The sequence below is a fragment of the Cetorhinus maximus genome, chromosome 1, assembly GCF_964194155.1.
Source record: "Cetorhinus maximus chromosome 1, sCetMax3.hap1.1, whole genome shotgun sequence".
NCBI classification, from domain to species: domain Eukaryota; kingdom Metazoa; phylum Chordata; class Chondrichthyes; order Lamniformes; family Cetorhinidae; genus Cetorhinus; species Cetorhinus maximus.
The window spans coordinates 130,301,200-130,322,369 of NC_135879.1; the positions used below are offsets into that span (position 1 = coordinate 130,301,200).

The 21,170-nt window shown below is 44.2% G+C and overlaps 1 protein-coding gene across 5 annotated transcripts in view; it reads left to right on the plus strand.

Moving 5' to 3' along the window:
- Positions 1-21,170, plus strand: part of wdr19 (WD repeat domain 19) — a 154,906-nt gene that overhangs the window by 32,889 nt on the left and 100,847 nt on the right. For 3 of the 5 annotated variants that reach the window (XR_013577234.1, XM_078546254.1, XM_078546268.1), the window contains one exon: positions 12,153-12,233. Coding sequence is in view for 4 of the 5 variants with exons in the window: in XM_078546254.1 (XP_078402380.1) it covers positions 12,153-12,233 (81 nt within the window). In the remaining variant the exon portion in view is untranslated. Of the gene's footprint in view, positions 1-11,655; positions 11,675-12,152; positions 12,234-21,170 lie in introns of those variants that run through there. The other 2 variants (XM_078546263.1, XM_078546276.1) reach the window with 2 other exon arrangements.

A 21,170-nucleotide genomic window follows, 5' to 3' on the forward strand; every position in this document is an offset into this window, starting at 1 on the left:
ATGCTGATAAAAATGTATTGGTGATAATTTTCACAGTAGAGTTCAGCTGGACATCAAAAGATTAGACATATGGACTTGATAGCCATGCCAGATAACAGTACTCTGCAGTAATGTAAGTGTTGCCATATGGAGGGATTGACCACCTCCTTTCCAATTGGATCTAGCAAATTTCTGGATCAGATTCATCCCACGCTTTAGTTTCTTCCCAAGGTTCTGGAGATTCTGTGATACAACAGGGTGCGATTGAATGCGACTCCTAAACGGGAGGAATTTTGGCATGGTTTACCTCTGCCACAAGAAGAGCTAGGTTTCAGAGCTTGATTTGTTTAATGGGTTTTGAGGTGGAATGCCGCAGTGACAGTCTTTTGTGGATTTGACTAAAGTTGTCAACGAAGAAGAAGGCTTCCATCCTTTGTAAATTACTCATCAGGGTCTTCTCAGTGGCAGCCAAATCCTTTTTTGTGGCTAGGGCAATGTCATCAGCTTATACAAGCTTGCAGGACACTTTGGGCAAATCACTACTGTGAATAAAAACAAAGTGCTGGAAATACTCAGCAAGCCTGGCAGCATTGGTAGAGAGAGAAAGAGTTAACATTACTCCAGAACCCTCATATTTGACTTGAAATGTTAAATCTGTTTATCTCTCTACAAATGCTGCCAGACCTGCTGAGTATTTCCAGCATTTTCTGTTTTTATTTCAGTTTTCCAGCATCCACAGTATTTTGCTTTTATTTACCAGCTGTAAACGTTGAATGACAAGGGTGCCAGGTCAGAACCCTTTAGGAATCAGTTGTTCATATCTGTCATGAAACTATTAATATATATAATATCATTGGAAAATATTTTTCTTTTAAATTAGAGGTTTAGTCTGTGGGTATGTCTTAATTGGATTGAAGCCTGGGTGCTTTGATGTGTACTAGTTTTGAGATGTAAACAGAGTGGTCGAGTGCGTTTGCATTTTTTTGAACAGAGCATTCAAGAAGTGGGGTGAAAACTAGCACCTATCTAGCCGAGACCAAGCAATATGTTTATATTACTAATAAAATTGGTATTATGAAAGTGCTTTTATTGTTAAAAGGTGGAGTTCAAAGAGGCTAGTTGATACAATAAGAATTTACATTCAATGGGCTGTGCTAGGTATAACAAAGCAAGACACTTCCTCCTATCTCTCCCTGGACCATGACCTCACTACTGAACATCAAGCCATTGTTTCCAGGACTGTTACTGACCTCATCTCCTCTGGAGATCTTCCTTCCACAGCTTCCAACCTGATAGTCTCCCAACCTCAAACGGCCTACTTCTACCTCCTACCCAAAATCCACAAACGGGACTGTCCCGGCAGACCGATCGTGTCAGCCTGTTCCTGCCCCACAGAACTCATTTCTCGCTATCTTGACTCCATTCTCTCTCCCCTTGTCCAGTCACTTCCCACCTACATCCGTGATTCCTCTGACACCCTACATCATATCAACAATTTCCAGTTCCCTGGCTCCAACCGCCTCCTCTTCACCATGGACATCCAATCCCTCTACACCTCCATCCCCCACCGGGATGGTCTGATGGCTCTCCGCTTCTTCCTCGAACAGAGGCCCGAACAATCCCCATCCACCACTACTCTCCTCCGTCTGGCTGAACTTGTTCTCACACTGAACAATTTCTCCTTAAACTCCTCTCACTTCCTCCAAATAAAAGGTGTGGCTATGGGTACCCGCATGGGCCGCAGCTATGCCTGTCTCTTTATAGGGTATGTGGAACATTCCTTGTTCCAGTCCTACTCCGGCCCCCTCCCACAACTCTTTCTCCGGTACATCGATGATTACTTTGGTACTGCTTCATGCTCTCGTCTGGACCTGGAAAATTTTATTAATTTTGCTTTCAATCTCCACCCCTCCATCATTTTCACATGGTCTATCTCTAACACTTCCCTTCCCTTCCTTGACCTCTCTGTCTCAATTTCTGGTGATAGACTGTCCACCAATATCCATTACAAGCCTACCGACTCCCACAGCTACCTCGACTACAGCTCCTCACACCCCGCTTCCTGTGAGGACTCCATCCCATTCTCTCAGTTCCTTCGCCTCCATCGCATCTGTTCTGATGATGCCACTTTCAAAAACAGTTCCTCTGACATGTCCTCCTCCTTCCTTAACCGAGGTTTTCCACCCACGGTGGTTGACAGGGCCCTCAACCGTGTCCGGCCCATCTCCCGCGCATCCGCCCTCACACCTTCTTCTCCCTCTCAGGAACATGATATGGTCTCCCTGGTCCTCACTTATCACCCCACCAGCCTCCACATTCAAAGGATCATCCTCTGCCATTTCCGCCAACTCCAGCATGACGCCACCCCCAAACACATCTTCCCTTCGCCCCCACGGCAGCATTTCGTAGGGATCGTTCCCTCCGGGACACCCTGGTCCACTCCTCCATCACCCCCTACACCTCAACCCCCTCCCACGGCACCTTCCCATGCAGCCGCAGAAGATGCAACACCTGCCCCTTTACTTCCCCTCTCCTCACCATCCAAGAGCCTAAACACTCATTTCAAGTGAAGCAGCATTTCACTTGTAGTTCCCTCAACTTTGTCTACTGCATTCGTTGCTCCCAATGCGGTTTCCTCTACATTGGAGAGACCAAACGCAGACTGGATGACCGTTTTGCAGAACACCTTCGTTCTGTCCGCAAGCATTACCCAGACCTCCCTGTCGCTTGCCATTTCAACACTCCACCCTGCTCTCATGCCCACATGTCCATCCTTGGCTTGCTGCATTGTTCTAGTGAAGCTCAACGCAAACTGGAGGAACAGCACCTCATCTTCCGATTCGGCACTTTACAGCCTTCCGGACTGAATATTGAGTTCAACAATTTTAGATCATGAACTTTCTCCTCCATCCCCACCCTCTTTCTGATTTTTCCCCATCCTTTTTGTTTTTTCCAATAATTTATATAGATTTTTCTTTTCCCACCTATTTCCATTATTTTTAAATGTATTTCCATCCATTGTTTTATCTCTACCTTTTAGCCTTTTTCGATTCCTTCACCCCACCCCCACTAGGGCTATCTGTACCTTGCTTGTCCTGCTTTCTACCCTTAATTAGCACATTCCTTTAGATAATATCACCACCTTCAACACCTCTTTGCCCTTTTGTCTGTGACATCTTTTGGTTATCTCCACCTATCACTGGCCCTCTATCCAGCTCTACTTGTCCCACCCCCCCTTAAACCAGCTTATATTTCACCCCTTTTCTATTTTTCCTTTCTGTTGAAGAGTCATGCGGACTCAAAACGTTAACTGTGCTCCCTTCCACAGATGCTGCCAGACCTGCTGAGTTTTTCCAGGTATTTTTGTTTTTGTTTTCGATTTCCAGCATCCGCAGTTTTTTGCTTTTATGACAACAAAGCAACCGTTTTGTGTGTGTAGAGCAGAGGCAGTGTGAGATCAAAAGCAGCTGTAAGCCTCCAACTGTCTCCACAGGAACCAAAGTGAAAAGAACCTCATTTTGAATCCGTAAAGTGAAAATGCTTTGCCCGGTGTTTGGTTAAGTCTTTGGGTAGCTGTTACCTTAATGGAGATTAATTTGGGAATTTGTTAAAAGTTATGATTGTAGTAATTTGTAGCCATGTGTATATATTTAACTTGTGTAAATTAATAAAATGTTTCATTTAGTTTAATATAAAACCTCTTGAGAACTGGTGGTATGATCCTGAATTTAGGGTTGCATCTCAAACATAACACTTAAAATTATGGGTTATGACAGTTGTTTAAGGTTTTCCTCTGAGATTTTTAAAAATAACTCAGCTTTACCATCTGCTCAGTCATAACAATATCTTTGTCCTACATCTGCTCTTCTGAATGCCAGGGTACACAGAGAAGCATTGGTTGTGAACCATGGAGTTGAAAAGATAGATCATTGTTCTCCAAGGCAAAATGGTGAAGATTTGAAAAGCGGTTCATGCTTCCATATTGCATAATGTACCACTGTTAGGTTCACGAGTGCCATAACACTCTTGAGTTGGTATTGGAAGCCTGCTTCAGTCTATGTTGCGAAGTGCTACCTTTTGGTTACAGTAGTTACTGCTGCTCTGGAAGCCTGCTTGCTCCTTATGGATGGTTGGCTTGATGATGGGGGCTAGTCTATGAAGTAGTAGCTCCACCAACAATTTGTAGCAAGTGCAAAGTAGAGATTGGGCATTGCTGGAGGCCTCTCGAGCATTCTTCTCCTGCTTCAAGAAGGAAATTATTTTAACCTCCCCCACATATACGGAAGTTTGCTAGTTGGCAGTACCTCGGAAAAGAAAGAGGTTATCCATCTCTTTCCTTTGGTTCCCAGTGCTTTTAAGAATTCTGGGTAAATGCTATCTAGACAAGCAGCTTTTTCAGATTTGATTGGCAACAGGACTATGTTTAATTTGTACAAGAACGTACCAGACATAGTTGACTATTTTACTGCCAGCATCAAGTTTGACAAAAGCTGCCACGTTACTTGGTGTTGAAATTCCTTGTCCACTGGAGTCTTTGATGTTTATATCAAGTGGAACGCAATGTCTTCAGGTCTGATATTACTCCTGTGTTTATAGGTGAGTTTCGTATTGCTAAATTAAAGGAGCAGGACCTATGCTTTCCTGCTAGAGTGAGTGAAGTTAGTCATCTCCACAAAGCCCTTCCAACATTCATGTCTCATTGAGTTCAAATGCAGGAGCTCCTCCATTTGCAGTGCATTCTAATAATGTGTTTTTGTTTTAGCGTGGTTGGTAAATTAGGGACATTGTCCAATGGTGCTGCTGCCATTTTTCAGTGCAGTTATGGAGTCTTTTAAAACCAAACTGCCACTTGCCACTTCCCTCCCTGACCCTCCTGCTTGCCAATCTCTTTGCCACTTCCCCAACCCTCCCGCACTCTCCCTACCCCTCACAGCTCCCCTTGTTCCATGTTTGAATCAAAGGGTGACGATCATGTGGCATTCCCACCCTTTGTGTGTTTATGCTTTTGCTTTCTCTGCATAAGAGGACAAGCAGCTGAGACATTGACGAGAGAAGACCTGAATGGGATCCCTCCTTCGCCCCTTTCTCTCTCTCCAACCTAACTTGCAAATTATTTTTATTCATTCACGGGATGTGGGCTTCACTGGTTGGGCCAACCTTTATTGCCCATCCCTAGTTGCCCTTGAAAAAGTGGTGGTGAGCTGCCTTCTTGAACCGCTGCAGTCCATGTGGTGCAGGTACACCCACAGTGCTGTTAGGAAGGGAGTTCCAGGATTTTGACTCAGCGACAGTGAAGGCATGGCGATATATTTCCAAGTCAGGATGGTGAGTGACTTGGAGGGGAACTTCCAGGTGGTGGTGTTCCCATCTATCTGCTGCCCTTGTCCTTCTAGATGGTAGTGGTCATGGGTTTGGAAGGTGCTGTCTAAGGAGCCTTGGTGAATACCTGCAGTGCATCTTGTAGATGGTACATACTGCTGCTACTGTGCTTCAGTGGTGGAAGGAGTGAATGTTTGTAGATGGGCTGCCAATCAAGTGGGCTGCTTTGTCCTGGATGGTGTCCAGCCTCTTGAGTGTTGTGGGAGCTACACTCATCCAGGCAAGTGGGGAGTATTCCATCACACTCCTGACTTGTGCCTTGTAGATGTTGGACAGGCTTTGGGGAGTCAGGAGGTGAGTTAATCGCTGAAGGATTCATAGCCTCTGACCTGCTCTTGTGGCACAGTATTTATATGGCTAGTCTAATTCAGTTTCTGGTCAATGGTAAGTCCCAGGATATTGATAGTGGGGGATTCAGTGCATTTGGACATGGACTGCTTCAGTATCTGAGGAGTAGCGGATGATGCTGAACATTTTACAATCATCAGCGAAAATCCCCAATTCTGACCTTATGATGGAAGGGAGATCATTGATGAAGTAGCTGAAGATGTTTGGGCCGAGGATTCTACCCTGAGGAACTCCTGCAATGATGCCCTGGAGCTGAGATGACTGACCTCCAACAACCACAACCATCTTCCTTTGTGCTAGGTATGACTCCAACCAGTGGAGAGTTTTCCCCTTGATTCCCTTTGACTCCAGTTTTGCTAGGGCTCCTTGATGCCACATTCGGTCAAACGCAGCCTCGATGTCAAGGGCAGTCACTCTCACCTCACCTCGGAAGTTCAGCTCTTTTGTCCATGTTTGAACCAAGGCTGTAATGAGGTCAGGAGCTGAGTGGCCCTGGCAGAATCCAAACTGGGCATCAGTGAGCAGGTTATTGCTAAGCAAGTGCCGCTTTATAGCACTATCGATGATCCCTTCCTTCACTTTACTGATGATGGAGAGTAGACTGATGAGGCGGTGATTGGCTGGGTTTGATTTGTCCTGCTTTTTGTGTACAGGACATGCCTGGGCAATTTCCCACAAAACCAGGTAGATGTCAGTGTTGTAGCTGTACTGGAACAGCTTGGCTAGGGGCAAGGCAAGTTCTGGAGCAGAAGTCTTCAGTGCTATTGTCAGAATATTGTTAGGGCCCGTAGCCTTTGCAGTATCCAGTGCCTTCATCAGTTTCTTGATATCATGTGGAGTGAATCGAATTTGCTGAAGACTGGCATCTGTGATGCTGGGGACCTTCGGAGGAGGTCGAAATGCCTCATCCACTTGGCACTTCTGGCTGAAGATTGTAGCAAATGCTACAGCCTTATCTCTTGCACTGATGTGCTGGCCTTCCACATCAATAAGGATGGGGATATTTGTGCAGCCTCCTCTTCCAGTGAGTTGTTTAATTGTCCACCACCATTCACAACTGGCTGTGGCAGGACTGCAGAGCTTAGATCTGATCTGTTGGTTATGGGATCGCTTAGCTCTGTCTATCACTTGCTGCTTATGCTGTTTGGCATGCAAGTAGTCCTGTGTCATAGCTTCACCAGGTTGACACCTCATTTTTAGGCATGCCTGGTGCTGCACCTGGCATGCCCTTGTACACTCTTCATTGAACTAGGCTTAATCTCTGGCTTGATGGTATTGGTAGTGTGAGGGATATGCTGGGCCATGAGGTTACAGATTGTGTTTAAGTATAATTCTGCTGCTGCCGATGGCCCACAGCGCCTCATGCATGCCCAGTCTTGAGTTGCTAGATCTGTTTGAAATCTATCCCATTTAGCACGGTGGTAGTGCCACACAAAACGATGGAGGGTATCCTCAGTATGAAGGCGGGACTTCGTCTCCACAGTGACTGTACGGTGGTCACTCCTACCGATACTGTCATGGGTAGATGCATCTGCGACAGGCAGGTTGGTGAAGATGAGGTCAAGTATGTTTTTCCCTCTTGTTTTTTCCCTCACCACCTGCTGCAGACCCATTCTAACAACTATGTCCTTTAAGACTCAGCCAACTCAGTCAGTAGTGGGGCTACCGAGCCACTCGTGGTGATGGACATTGAAGTCTCCCACCCAGAGCACACTCTGCGCCCTTGCCACCCTCAGTGCTTCCTCCAAGTGGTGTTCAACATGGAGGAGCACTGATTCATCAGCTGAGGGAGGGCAGTACGTGGTAATCAGCTGGAGGTTTCCTTGCCCGTGTTTGACCTGATGCCATGAGACTTCATGGGGTCCGGAGTCGATGTTGATGACCCCCAGGGCAACTCCCTTCCGACTGTATACCGCCGTGCTACCATCTCTGCTGGGTCTGTCCTGCCGTTGGGACAGGACATACCCAGGGATGGGGATGGTGCTGGTGGTGTCTGGGACATTATCTGTAAGGTATGATTCTGTGAGGATGACTGTCAGGCTGTTGCTTGACTAGCTTGTGAGACAGCTCTCCCAATTTTGGCACTAGCCCCAAGATGTTAGTAAGGAGGACTTTGCAGGGTCGACAGGGCTGAGTTTGCCATTGTTGCATCCTAGGTCGATGCTGAGTGGTCCATCCGGTTTCATTCCTTTTTTGAGATTTTGTAGTGCTTTGATACAACTGAGTGGCTTGCTAGGCTATTTCAGCGGTCTTTTAAGAGTCGACCACATTGCTGTGAAGTTTTCAAATGCTGTTCGCTAACTGTGACCACCCAGAGGTTCCCCTGCTGCAGGCAGAGACTTCTTGAAGGAAATCAACCCCCCCACACAGTCTCCAGAAGAACAGCCAAATCAGCCATCTACGCCTTTAAATCACCATGACGTCAGAAGCATTGGGACCACCAAGTGAAAGTCACAAGACCACCGAATTCAGCCTGAATCCAATCAATTCACCAATGTCTACAGACCATACACCCCTTTTATTTCTCTGGGCTTTAATCTGATTCAGCTATCCTTCCTCCATTCTGTAATCTATTTGTGTGCGTATGTGTGTGTGTGCGCATGTGTGTGCAAAAGCATTTTTATTAATTTTTACTTGGACTGGATTAAGTATAATAAAGCTAACCTCTTTCTTTGTTAAAACACAAGCAAACCTGCCTGATTGTGTCTTTTATGATCACAACTGTAAACACTCATTAAATTGGCAAATATATCCTCTTCACAAAAACCCTGTTACAGTCAAACAAGGAGTGGAAAAAGAGGGGAGCCACTCGGCCCCTCCTCACCTGATCGTAGCAAACTTCACTTTCCCACCTACTCCTCATATCCCTTGATTTATTGAGAGGCAAAAGATCTGGCTATCTCAGCCTTAAATATATTCAGTGATGGCGAATCCATAACCCTCAGGGATAGAGATTCACAACCCTTTGAGTGAGGAAATCTCTCCTTATTTCAGTCCTAAATGAGCAGCCCCTTATCCTGAAACTGGAGAACCAGGAGAAACCGGGTTTCAGTATCTACCCTGTCAAGTCCTTTCGTAATCTTCTATGTTTCAATGAGATCACCGCTTATTCTTCTAAACTCCAGAAAATAGGACTAATTTACTCAGTCCCTCATCATACTGACAACCCTGTCATCCCAGGGACCAATCTAGTGAACCTTTGCTGTACTGCCTCCAATGCAAGTATAATGTTGCTTAAATATGGAGACCAAAATTGCACAAAGTATTCCAGGTGTGATCTCACCAATGTCTGGACACTTGTAGCAAGACTTCTTTATTCTTGTACTCCAATCCTCTTGCCATAAAGGCCAACATGCCATTTGCTTTCCTAAATGTTTGTTGTACCTGCATGCTAACTTTTTGTGTTCCTTGTACACATACACCCAAGTCTTTCTGAGCATCAGCATTTATAACTTATATACCTTTTTTTTAAAAATTCTGCTTTTCTATTCTTATGACCAAAGTGAATAACCTCACACTTCCCCGCAAATGCTCCATTTGTCACCTTGTTGCCCATTCACTTAACATGCCCATCTCTTTTAGCTGCCTGTTTGTGTCCTCTTCATAGCTTGCATTCCCAAAGTTTTGTATCATTAACAAACTTAGATAAATTACTCTTTGTATCTTCTTCTAAGTCATTAATATAGATTGTAAAAGCTGAGGCCCTAGCCCTGATCCTTGCAGCACTCTACTAGTCACAGCCTGCCAAATTGAAAATGCCCCATTTATCCTTACTCCATGATTCCTGTCTGTTGACCAGCCATCTATGCAAGCTAATATATTATCCTCAGATTCATGAGCCTTCATCTTGTGTACTAATCTTTTTTGTGGCACCTTTTTGAATGCCTTTTGGAAATCCAAGGATACTACATCTACTATTTCCCCTCTATCTACCTCACTAGTTACATCCTCAAAAAAAACTATAATAAATTAATGAAACAAGATTTCCCTTTTGTAAAACCATGTTGACTTGATTTAATATTGTCCTAATCTACTGTGCTTTTCTAAGTGCATTGTTAAGACTTCCTTAATAATAGATTCCAACACTTTCCCAATGACTGATGTCAGGCTAACTGGCCTGTAGTTCCCTGTTTTCGCTCTCTCTCCTTTCTTGAATAGCAGTGTTACATTTATTAACTTCCAATCTGCAGGGACCAGAATCCAGGGAATTTTGGAAAATCATAGTCAGTGCATCTACTATGTCTGCAGCTATTTCTTTTAGAATCCAAGTAAATAGGCCATCAGGTCCTAGAGATTTACCAGATTTTAGCCCCTTGAGTTTCTCTAGTACTCTTTCTCTGCTGATATTAATTAACTTAATTTCCTCATGCTTATTAGCTTCCGGGTTGCCCTCTCTTTCTAGTATACAACTTGTGTCCTCTGCTGTGAAGACAACCACAAAATATTTGTTCAATGTTTTTGCCATTTCCTCATTCCCATGATAATTTCTCTTGTCTCCTCCTTTAAGGGACCAATGTTTACTTTAACTACTCTCTCCTTGTAAAATCTCCTACAACCTGTTTTTATATTCCTGACTGCTTTAATCTCAAATTGTACTTTTTCCCTTTTTGGCAGCTTTTTTTGTGCCCTTTGCCGGTTTCTAAAACACTCCCAATCCACAGATTTACTCTTGTTCTTTGAAACACTATAAGCCTCTTCTTTTAATCTAATACTATCCTTAATCTCCTTAGTAAACCACTGATGGATCCTTTTCACTGAGCTTTTGTTTTTCAATGGAATGTATTTTTACTGAACATTTTGAACTATTTCTTTAAACTTTTCCCTGTGTTTTTTTACCGCCATACATTTTAGTATTTTTACCCACTCAACCTTAGCTTGTTCTCTCCTCATACCTATGTAATTGGCTTTGTTCAAGTTTAAGATGCTTGTTTGTGATTGCAGTATGTCATTTTCAAGCTTAATCTGGTATTCAGTTGTGTTATGATCACCATTTCCCAGTGGATCTTTTTACTGTGACATTGCTAATTAACCCTGCCTCATTGCAGAATACTAGATCTAAAATAGCTTTATCCCTAGTTGGTTCCAGATCATACTGACCCAGGAAATTGTTACAAAAACATATTGCTCCAGAAAACTGTCAGGAAACGTAGGTCAGCGAGCACAGGCGTGATAGGTGGTGCAAGTAAGGACATGGGCAGCAATGCTTTGGATGACCTCAAGTTTACAAAGGGTAGAATGTGGGAGGCCAGCCAGCAGTGCGTTGAGCTAGTCAAGCCTAGAGGTAACACAGGCATCGACAAGGGTTTCAGCAGCAGATGATCTGAGGCAGGGGTCCTGTTGGGTGGTGTTACTGAGATAGAAATAGGTGATGGCACTTGTTCTTAATGATGGCACAGATATGCGGTTGGAAGCTTGTCTCGGGCTCAAATATTGCGCCAAGGTTGTGAACAGTCTGGTTCAGTCTCAGACAGTTGCCAGTGATGTTGGATAAGCAGTCTGATAATTTGCAATAGTGGAGGAGTTGAGGGGGCTGGTGAAGAGGTAGAGCTGAGTGTTGTCAGCATATATGTGAAAACTAACACTGTGTTTTCAGATGATGCTACCGATAGGCAGCTTGTGAATGAGAAATAGGAAGAGGTCAAGGATAGATCCTTGGTGACCACCAGGGATACTGGTGCAAGAGTGGGGAGAGAAGCCATTGAAGGTGGTACACTGGTTACGATTAGAGAGATATGAATGGAACCTGACAAATGAAATTCCTTGATGGATGACAGTGAAGAGGTGTTGGAGGAGGATGGTATGGTTGGTTCTGCTACTCATGCTTCTTGGACATTTTAGCCGTTTGGAACATAATAAAATTAACATAAGTAATGGACCCTCTTATCCTAGCAAAAATGATCTGATGTAAAGACCACTGAATGTGTCCATAGTCTTAACCTCAGCTCCTTACGTGGCCTCTTTAACATAAGTGAATACTCTTGATTATGAACTTAATGTCCTGCTGTGGATTTATAGAATCATAGAATGCTTACAGCACAGAAGGAGGTCATTTGGCCTGTCGCGTCCGTGTCGGCTTGCTGCAAAACCAAGTCAACTAGTCCCACTCCCATGCCCTTTCCCTGTAGCCTTGCAAATTTTTCATTTCAAGTTTTTGTATAATTCTCTTTTGAAAGCCAAGATTGAATCAGCCTGCACCATATTCTCAGGCAATGCATTCCAGATTTGAGCCACTAATTGCATCTAAAGTTTTTCTTCATGTCACTGTTGGTTCTTTTTCCATTCACCTTAAATCGGTTTCATCTGGTTGTCAACCCTTTTGCTAATGGGAACAATTTTTCTCTATCTACTCTATCTAGATCCCCTCAGATTAAATCCAGTTTTGATTATTAAATAGTGATCCACGCTTTCTCTATTGTCCTCTGCCTCAACTGTTTCTGTTTCAACAGACCACAGTGAGAGCAGAACCAAGTGATGTGCAATTCTCTGTGATGAAGACAGATGAGCGGGCATCAGTGGGAGAAAGCACGGTGAGTTCAAAGGAAAATCTGCAAGTATTTTTTAAACAGAGTGATCACCCAGACAGCAGCCAGCAAGGCAGCGCTTTGTTGTTAAGTTGTGCCCTTAGGAAGGTTTTTTAACATAAGAAAAACATTGAGACCGCTGAGGCTTATTTCACTTAGAGGGGTTCTCCTCTGCCACTCGAAATATGGTTGGGAGGAATTCTGGCTTCCAAATGTTGAAAGTGGAGCCGTTAATAACGTGCAAGGTTACGGGGATAAGGCAGGGGTGTGGGACTGGGTGGAATGCTCTTTCATAGAGCCAGTGCAGATTCAATGGACAAATGGTCTCCTTCTGCAAGGTAAAGATATTGTGATATAAGTAAAACAAAAGCAGAAACAGAAATACCTGGAAAAACTCAGCAGGTCTGGCAGCATCAGCGGAGGAGAGCACAGTTGACGTTTCGAGTCCTCATGACCCTTCAACAGAACTAAGTAAAAATAGGAAAGGGGTGAAATATAAGCTGGTTTAAGGGGGGTTGGGGTGGGGATGGTTGTTGGGACAAGCAGCCAGTAATAGGTGGAGATAACCAAAAGATGTCACAGACAAAAGGACAAAGAGGTGTTGAAGGTGGTGATATTATCTAAAGGAATGTGCTAATTAAGAGTAGAAAGCAGGACAGGCAAGGTACAGATAGCTCGTCGGGGTGGGGGAATACTAAAAGGGCTAAAAGGTAGAGATAAACAATGGATGGAAATACATTTAAAAATAATGGAAATAGGTGGGAAAAGAAAAATCTATATAAATTATTGGAAAAAACAAAAAGATGGGGGAAGAAACGGAAAGGGGGTGGGGATGGAGGGAGTTCAAGATCTAAAATTGTTGAACTCAATATTCAGTCCGGAAGGCTGTAAAGTGCCTAGTCGGAAGATGAGGTGCTGTTCCTCCAGTTTGCGTTGAGCTTCACTGGAACAATGCAGCAAGCCAAGGACAGACATGTAGGCATGAGAGCAGGGTGGAGTGTTGAAATGGCAAGCGACAGGGAGGTCTGGGTAATGCTTGCGGACAGACTGAAGGTGTTCTGCAAAGCGGTCACCCAGTCTGCGTTTGGTCTCTCCAATGTAGAGGAAACCGCATTGGGAGCAACGAATGCAGTAGACTAAGTTGAGGGAACTACAAGTAAAATGCTACTTCACTTGAAAGGAGTGTTTGGGCCCCTGGACGGTGAGGAGAGAGGAAGTGAAGGGGCAGATGTTGCATCTTCTGCGGTTGCATGGGAAGGTACAGTGGGAGGGGGCTGAGGAGTAGGGGGTGATGGAGGAGTGGACCAGGGTGTCACGGAGGGAATGATCCCTACGGAATGCCGCCAGGGGGGGTGAAGGTAAGATGTGTTTGGTGGTGGCATCATGCTGGAGTTGGCGGAAATGGCGGAGGATGATCCTTTGAATGCGGAGGCTGGTTGGGTGATAAGTGAGGACAAGGGGGACCATATCATGTTTCTGGGAGGGAGGAGAAGGCGTGAGGGCGGATGCGCGGGAGATGGGCCGGACACGGTTGAGGGCCCTGTCAACCACCGTGGGTGGAACACCTCGGTTAAGGAAGAAGGAAGACATGTCAGAGGAACTGTTTTTGAAAGTGGCATCATCAGAACAGATGCGACGGAGGCGAAGGAACTGAGAGAATGGGATGGAGTCCTTACAGGAAGCGGGGTGTGAGGAGCTGTAGTCAAGGTAGCTGTGGGAGTTGGTAGGCTTATAATGGATATTGGTGGACAGTCTATCACCAGAAATTGAGGCAGAGAGGTCAAGGAAGGGAAGGGAAGTGTCAGAAATGGACCATGTGAAAATGACGGAGGGGTGGAGATTGGAAGCAAAGTTAATACATTTTTCCAGGTCCCGATGAGAGCATGAAGCAGCACCGAAGTAATCATCGATGTACCGGACAAAGAGTTGTGGGAGGGGGCCGGAGTAGGACTGGAACAAGGAATGTTCCACATACCCCATAAAGAGACAGGCATAGCTGGGGCCCATGCGGGTACCCATAGCCACACCTTTTATTTGGAGGAAGTGAGAGGAGTTTAAGGAGAAATTGTTCAGTGTGAGAACAAGTTCAGCCAGACGGAGGAGAGTAGTGGTGGATGGGGATTGTTCGGGCTTCTGTTCGAGGAAGAAGCGGAGAGCCGCCAGACCATCCCGGTCGGGGATGGAGGTGTAGAGGGATTGGATGTCCATGGTGCAGAGGAGTCGGTTGGGGCCAGGGAACTGGAAATTGTCAATGTGATGTAAAGTGTCAGAGGAATCACGGATGTAGGTGGGAAGGGACTGGACAAGGGGAGAGAGAAGGGAGTCAAGATAGCAAGAAATGAGTTCCGTGGGGCAGGAACAGGCTGACACGATCGGACTGCCAGGACAGTCCTGTTTGTGGATTTTGGGTAGGAGGTAGAAGTGGGCCGTCCGAGGTTGGGAGACTATCAGGTTGGAAGCTGTGGAAGGAAGATCTCCAGAGGAGATGAGGTCAGTGACAGTCCTGGCAACAATGGCTTGATGTTCAGTGGTGGGGTCATGGTCCAAGGAGAGTTAGGAGGAAGTGTCTGCGAGTTGATAAGTAAACTGCTTAGCAACAGCTCCCTTATAGATTTCTAACCATAAAATCCAATAATATTACCCCAGGGTAAAACTCCTCAAACACTTCCAGTCTGCCATGGATGTCCAAAAGAAAGATTCAGAAACAGACTGCTTTCTGAAACAAAGACTTTCCTGGTCTCACTGGATGGTTGTTTTAGATTTCACACCTTTTCTCAGCAAAGAGCTGGTCTCAGGACATCTCCCCCACATAGTCACCACAACTGACCTAAACATCTTTCCTTAAATATCTCTTTTCTCTTTCATCTTAGAATCCATTGTTCTCAAACACCTCTTCTAACTCAACTTTTCCAAATATAAAAATCTTTCATGTTTTCCTATTGCCTCCACTTTCGGGTCAAATAAAATTGAATAACCTTCCCATGTTTACATACGAAACCGTTGTAAGTTGTAAAAGTCTCTTGTCCCTTCTAAACTCCCCTTTGAAATTAAAGAAATTTAACAGCTGAAAAATTAAGTCCCTACTTATCTCAAAATGCAATTTTTTAAAACCCAACCTATTTACTTGAAAATCCAACTTCACCATAGCTTCTCGTTACAAATGCATGCATCTGGCACCTTTATGCTTTTACCTCTCAACTCCCACAGACAAGCTGTCTCTATGAATCTTGCCCCCAGTTTAATTAATAATGGACACACACACACCGACACACATCCCTCTTTACAGAATACCACCATGTTCAAAAATATTTTTAAAAATAACATCCATCTTCACAGCTATTAGGGAGGGAGTTCCAGGACTTTGACCTAGTGACTGTGAAAGAACAGCGATGTAGTTCCAAATCAGGATAGGTGTGTAATTTGGAGGGGAGCTTGCAGGAGGCAGTGTTCCCATGTGTCTGTCCTTGTTCTTCTAGCTGGTAGGAGTCGCTGATTTGGAATGTGCTATCAAAGGAGCCTTAGCGAGTTGCTGCAGTGCATCTTGTAAATGTTACACACTGCTGCCACTGTGTGTCGGAGGTGGTGGGAGTGAATGTTTAGGTTGGTGAATGGGATGCCAATCAAATGGGTTGCTTTGTCTTGGATTGTGTCAAGCTTCTCGAGTGTTGTTGGAGCTGCACTCATTCAGGCAAGTGGAGAGTATTCCATCAAAGTCCTGACTTATGCCTTATATATGGTGGACAGGCTCTTGGAAGCCAGGAGGTGAATTACTCACTTCAGAATTCCCAGCCTCTGACCTGCTCTTGTAACCACTGTGTTAATATGCCTGGTTCAGTCAAGTTTCTGGTCAATGGTAAACCCCCCCCATTATGTTGATGGTACATGCGTACTTTCCCCTGGCCATGGGAAATGTGGAACTGGTGGAATTTCTGACGCGGAATGTCACCCCAACAATTCCACCTCTGATTCAAACCCCTCCCCCTGCCCCCCAGCCTAGGAGTTTTGGCACCAGATATTTAAAGAGCTATTGTTCTTATAAAATTGAGAGCTTTGGAGCCGTGCTTCTGATCATAGGTCTTAATGTTATTTTTTTATTCATTTACGGAATGTGGGCGTCACTGAGCCACCCCTAATTGCCCTTGAAACTGAGTGGCTTGCTAGGCCATTTCAGAGGGCAATTAAGAGTCAACCACATTGCTGGAGTCACACATAGGCCAGACCAGGTAAGGACAGCAGATTTCCTTCCTTAAAGGACATTAGTGAACCAGATGGGTCTTTACAACAATCAGCAATTGTTTCATAGCCATCGTTAGACTTTTAATTCCTGATTTTTTTTTTATTGAATTCAAATTCCATCACCTGGCGTGGTGAGATTCAAACCCGGGTCCCCAGAGCATTACCCTGGATATCTGGAGTACTAGTGCAGTGACAATATCACTACGCACAACCTCCCCGATGATTTAAATTCTATGATTAAATTACTGATATACCCCACACCCCCTGTAATCATGAGAACAATAAGATAATCCTATGTGTCTCAAAGATGGATTTCAGCTTAAAATAACCTACCTATTTTTCTGAGAGTAAAAATTCATTTAAAGCGTGGAGATGATGTCAGAGCGAGTGCAGGTTTTCTGTGTATTGCTTGTTTTCCAAAGCGCCGGTGTAGCTTCGCCCTGGGTCAAGACTCTTCATAAGACTTGCAAATACCTTCTATTTAAATGAGTTTCTTGATCAGGAATGGAAATACCCTGAATTCTGATGAAGGGTCATCATTGACCTGAGATGTTGGGCAGGATTTTCTGTCCCCAACACCGGCGGGCATTGTTGCAGGTGAGATGGGAAAACTTGGAGAGCTGTTAAAAGTCAACGACTCTCCAAATTTTCCCATCCCACCTGCAACGATGCCCGCCGATGTCGGGGCCAGAAAATCCCGCCTGTTAACTCTGTTTCTCTCCGCAGATGCTGCCTGACTTGCTGAGTATTTCCAGCATTTTCTGGTTTTATTTCAGGTTTCTAGCATCAGTATTAGTTTGCATTTGGAAATGCTCTTATTAATTAATAATCAACCACCACAGCTAACAGACATCACATGCCTTATTTTTAAATAATAACCCCGAGTTCTAGATTCCCCCACAAGAGGAAACATCCTTTCCACATCCACCCTATCAAAACCCTTCAGGATCTTATGTTTCAATCAAGTTGCCTCTTAATCTTCTAAACTCCAGCGGACAGAAGCCTAGCATGTCCAACCTTTCCTCATAACACAACCCGCCCATTCCAAACATTAATTTAGTAAACCTTCTCTAAACTGCTTCCAATGCATTTACATCCTCCCTTACAATACTGTGCACAGTAGTCCAGATGTGGTCCCATCAATGCCCTGTATAACTGAAGCATAACCTCCCTTCTTTTGTATTTAATTGCCCTCGCAATAAACAAAAACATTCCGTTAGAAACATAGAAACTAGGAGCAGGAGTAGGCCATTCGGCCTTTCGAGCCTGCTCTGCCATTCAGTATAATCATGGCTGATCTCTATCTCAATGCCATATTCCCGCTTTCCCTCCATATGCCTTGATGCCCTTAATGTCCAAAAATGTATCAATTTCTTTCTTGAATATACTCAGTGACCTGGCCTCCACAACCTTCTGTGGCAGAGAATTCCACAGGCTGACCACCCTCTGAGTGAAGAAATTTTCCTCATCTCGGTCCTTAATGGCCTGCCCCATATCCTGAGACTGTTTACCCCTGGTTCTAGACTCCCCAGCCAGGGGAAACATCCTCCCTGCATCTAGTCTGTCTAGCTCTGTTAGAATTTTATTTGTTTCAATCAGATCCCCTCATTCTTCTAAACTTTAGTGAATACAGGCACAGTCGAATCTCTCCTCATACAACAGTCCTGCCACCTCCGGTAACAGCCTAGTGAACCTTTGTGGCACTCCCTCTATGACAAGTATATCCTTTCTTAGGTAGGGAGACCAAAACTGCACGCAATACTCCAGGTGTGGTCTCACCAAGACCCTGTATAACTGCAGTAAGACATCCCTACTTCTGAACTCAAATCCTCTTGCAATGAAGGCCAATATACTATTTGCCTTCCTAATTGCTTGCTACTCCTGCCTATTTACGTACATTGACTTCTGTACAGGGACGCCCAGATCCCTTTGTACATCCACATTTCCCAATATATCACCATTTAAATGATACACTGCCTTGCTGTTTTTCACAGCAAAGCATATAACTTCACATTTATCCATGTTTTACTGCATCTGCCATGTGTATGCCCACACACACAACTTGTCTAAATCTCCCTTGCAACCTCCTCACATCCCTGCCCAGTTTTGTGTCATCAGAAAACTTGGAAATATTGCATTTGGTTGCCTCATGCAAATCATTTATGTGTATTGTGCATAGCTGGGGCCCAAGCACTGTTCCCTGTGGTACACCGCTAGTCACTGCCTGCCACCCGGAAAAAGAACCATTTATTCCCACTCTCTGTTTCCGGTCTGTCAACCAATTCCCAATCCATGCCAGCATGTAACCCCCAATCCCATGTGCTTTAATTTTGCCCGCTAGCCTCTTAGTCGGACCTTATCAAAAACCTTCTTGGAATCCAAATACACCACATCCACTGGTTCTCCCTTACCTATTCTACTAGTTTCATCCTCAAAAAACTCCAGTAGATTAGTTAAGCATGATTTCCCTTTCATAAACCCATGCTGATTTTGTCTAATCCCGTTAATGCTTTCCAAGTGTTCTGTTACCACGTCTTTTATAATAGACTCTAGCATTTTCCCCACTACTGATGTTAGGCTAACTGGTCTGTAATTCTCTGTTTTTCTCTCCCTTTTTTAAATAGTGGGGTTACATTTGCCACCCTTCAATCTGTAGGAACTGCTCCAGAGTCTATAGAATTTTAGAAGATGATCACCAATACATCCAATATTTCCAGGGCCACTTCCTTTAGTACTCTGGGATGTAGATTATCAGGCCCTGTGGATTTTTCAGCCTTTAACCCCATTAATTTCTCTTGCGCCATTTTTTAACTAATACTGATTTTCTTCAATTCCTCCCTCCCACTAGACCCTTGGTTCCCTAACATTTCTGGGAAATTATTTGTGTCCTCTTTTGTGAAGACAGAACCAAAATATGTGTTCAATTTTTCTGCCTCTTCTTTGTTCCCCAATATAATTTCCCCTGTTTCTGACTGTAAGGGACCTACATTTGTCTTTGCCAATCTTTTTCTCTTTACATATTTATAGAAGCTTTTACAGTCAGTTTTTATGTTCCCTGCAAGTTTGCTCTCGTACTCCATTTTCCCCTTCTTGATCAATCTTTTTGTCTACTTTTGCTGAATTCTAAACTGCTCCCAATCCTCAGGCTTGTTGCTTTTTCTGGCAGTTTTATATGTCTCCTCTTTGGGTCTAATACTATCCCTAATTTCCTTTGTAATCCATGGTTGAGCCACCTTTCCTGTTTTATTTTTGTGCCAGACAGGAATGAATAATTGTTGTAATTCACACATACGTTCCTTAGATATTAGCCATTACCTATCCTCTGTCAACCCTTTTAGTAAGGTTCCCCAATCCATCATTGCCAACTCACACCTCATACCCTCGTAGTTCTCTTTATTTAGATTCAGGACCGTAGTTTCGAATTCAACTTCTTCACTCTCTATCCTAATGAACAATTCTATCATTTTTTGGTCGCTCTTCCCCAAGGGACCCCGCACAACAAGATTGTTAATTAATCCTTTCTCATTGCACAGTCTAGGATAGCCTGCTCTCTAGTTGGTTCCTCAACTTATTGGTCTAGCAAACCACGTACACACTCCAAGAAATCATCCTCCAGGGTATTATTGCTAGTTTGGTTTGTCCAATCTATATGTAGATTAAAGTCACCCATGATTACAGTTGCACCCTTATTGTATATGTCTCTAATTTCCTGCTTAATGCCTTCTTTTGCATCCCCATTACTGTTTGGGGGCCTCTAGATAACCCCAACTAACGTTTTCTGCCCCTTGGTGTTTCTTATCTCCACCCAAACAGGTTCCACATCATGATTTTCCGAGCCAATATCCTTCCTCACTATTGCATTGATTTCCTCCTTTACTAACAATGCTACCCCACCTCCTTTCCCCATTTGTCTGTCTTTCCTGAATATTGAATGTCCCTGGATGTTCAGTTTCCATCCTTGGTCACCCTGCAGCCATGTCTCTGTAATTGCAACTATATAATAACCGTTTATATTTATTTGCACTGTTAATTCATCTACCTTATTGCAAATGCTCTGCGCATTAAGATACTATGCCTTTAGACTTGTCTTTTTAACCTTGTTAGTTATCTTCGGTTTATTTTGCACTATGACCCCATTTGTTTTTCACCTTTGTTTTTTCTGCCTTCCACTTTTGCTTCTTACTTTTCTGTTTTTTGTTTCTATCCCTCCTCTATCTCCCTGCTCAGGTTCCCATCCCCCTGCCATTCTAGTTTAAACCCTCCCCAACCGCACTAGCAAATACCGCCTCGGGGACCTTGGTCCCGGTCCTGCTCAGATGCAACCTGTCCTGTTTATACTGGTCCCACCTTCCCCATAATTGGTCCCAATGTCCCAGGAATCTGAATCCCCCCCCCCCCCACCACCACACCATTTCTTCAGCCACAGATTTTTCTGATATATTCTGTTATTTCCACTCTTGCTAGCACTTGACACTGGTAGTAATCCTGAGATTACTACCTTTGAGATCCTACTTATTAATTTACGTCCTAACTCCCTATATTCAGCTTGTCGGACCTCATCCCTTTTTTGTTACCTATGTCGTTGGTACCAATATGTACCGCAACCACTCGCAGTTCACCCTCCTCCTTCAGAATGCCCTGCAGCCTCTCCGAGACAACCTTGACCCTGGCACCAGGGAGGCAACATACCATCCTGGAGTCTCTTCT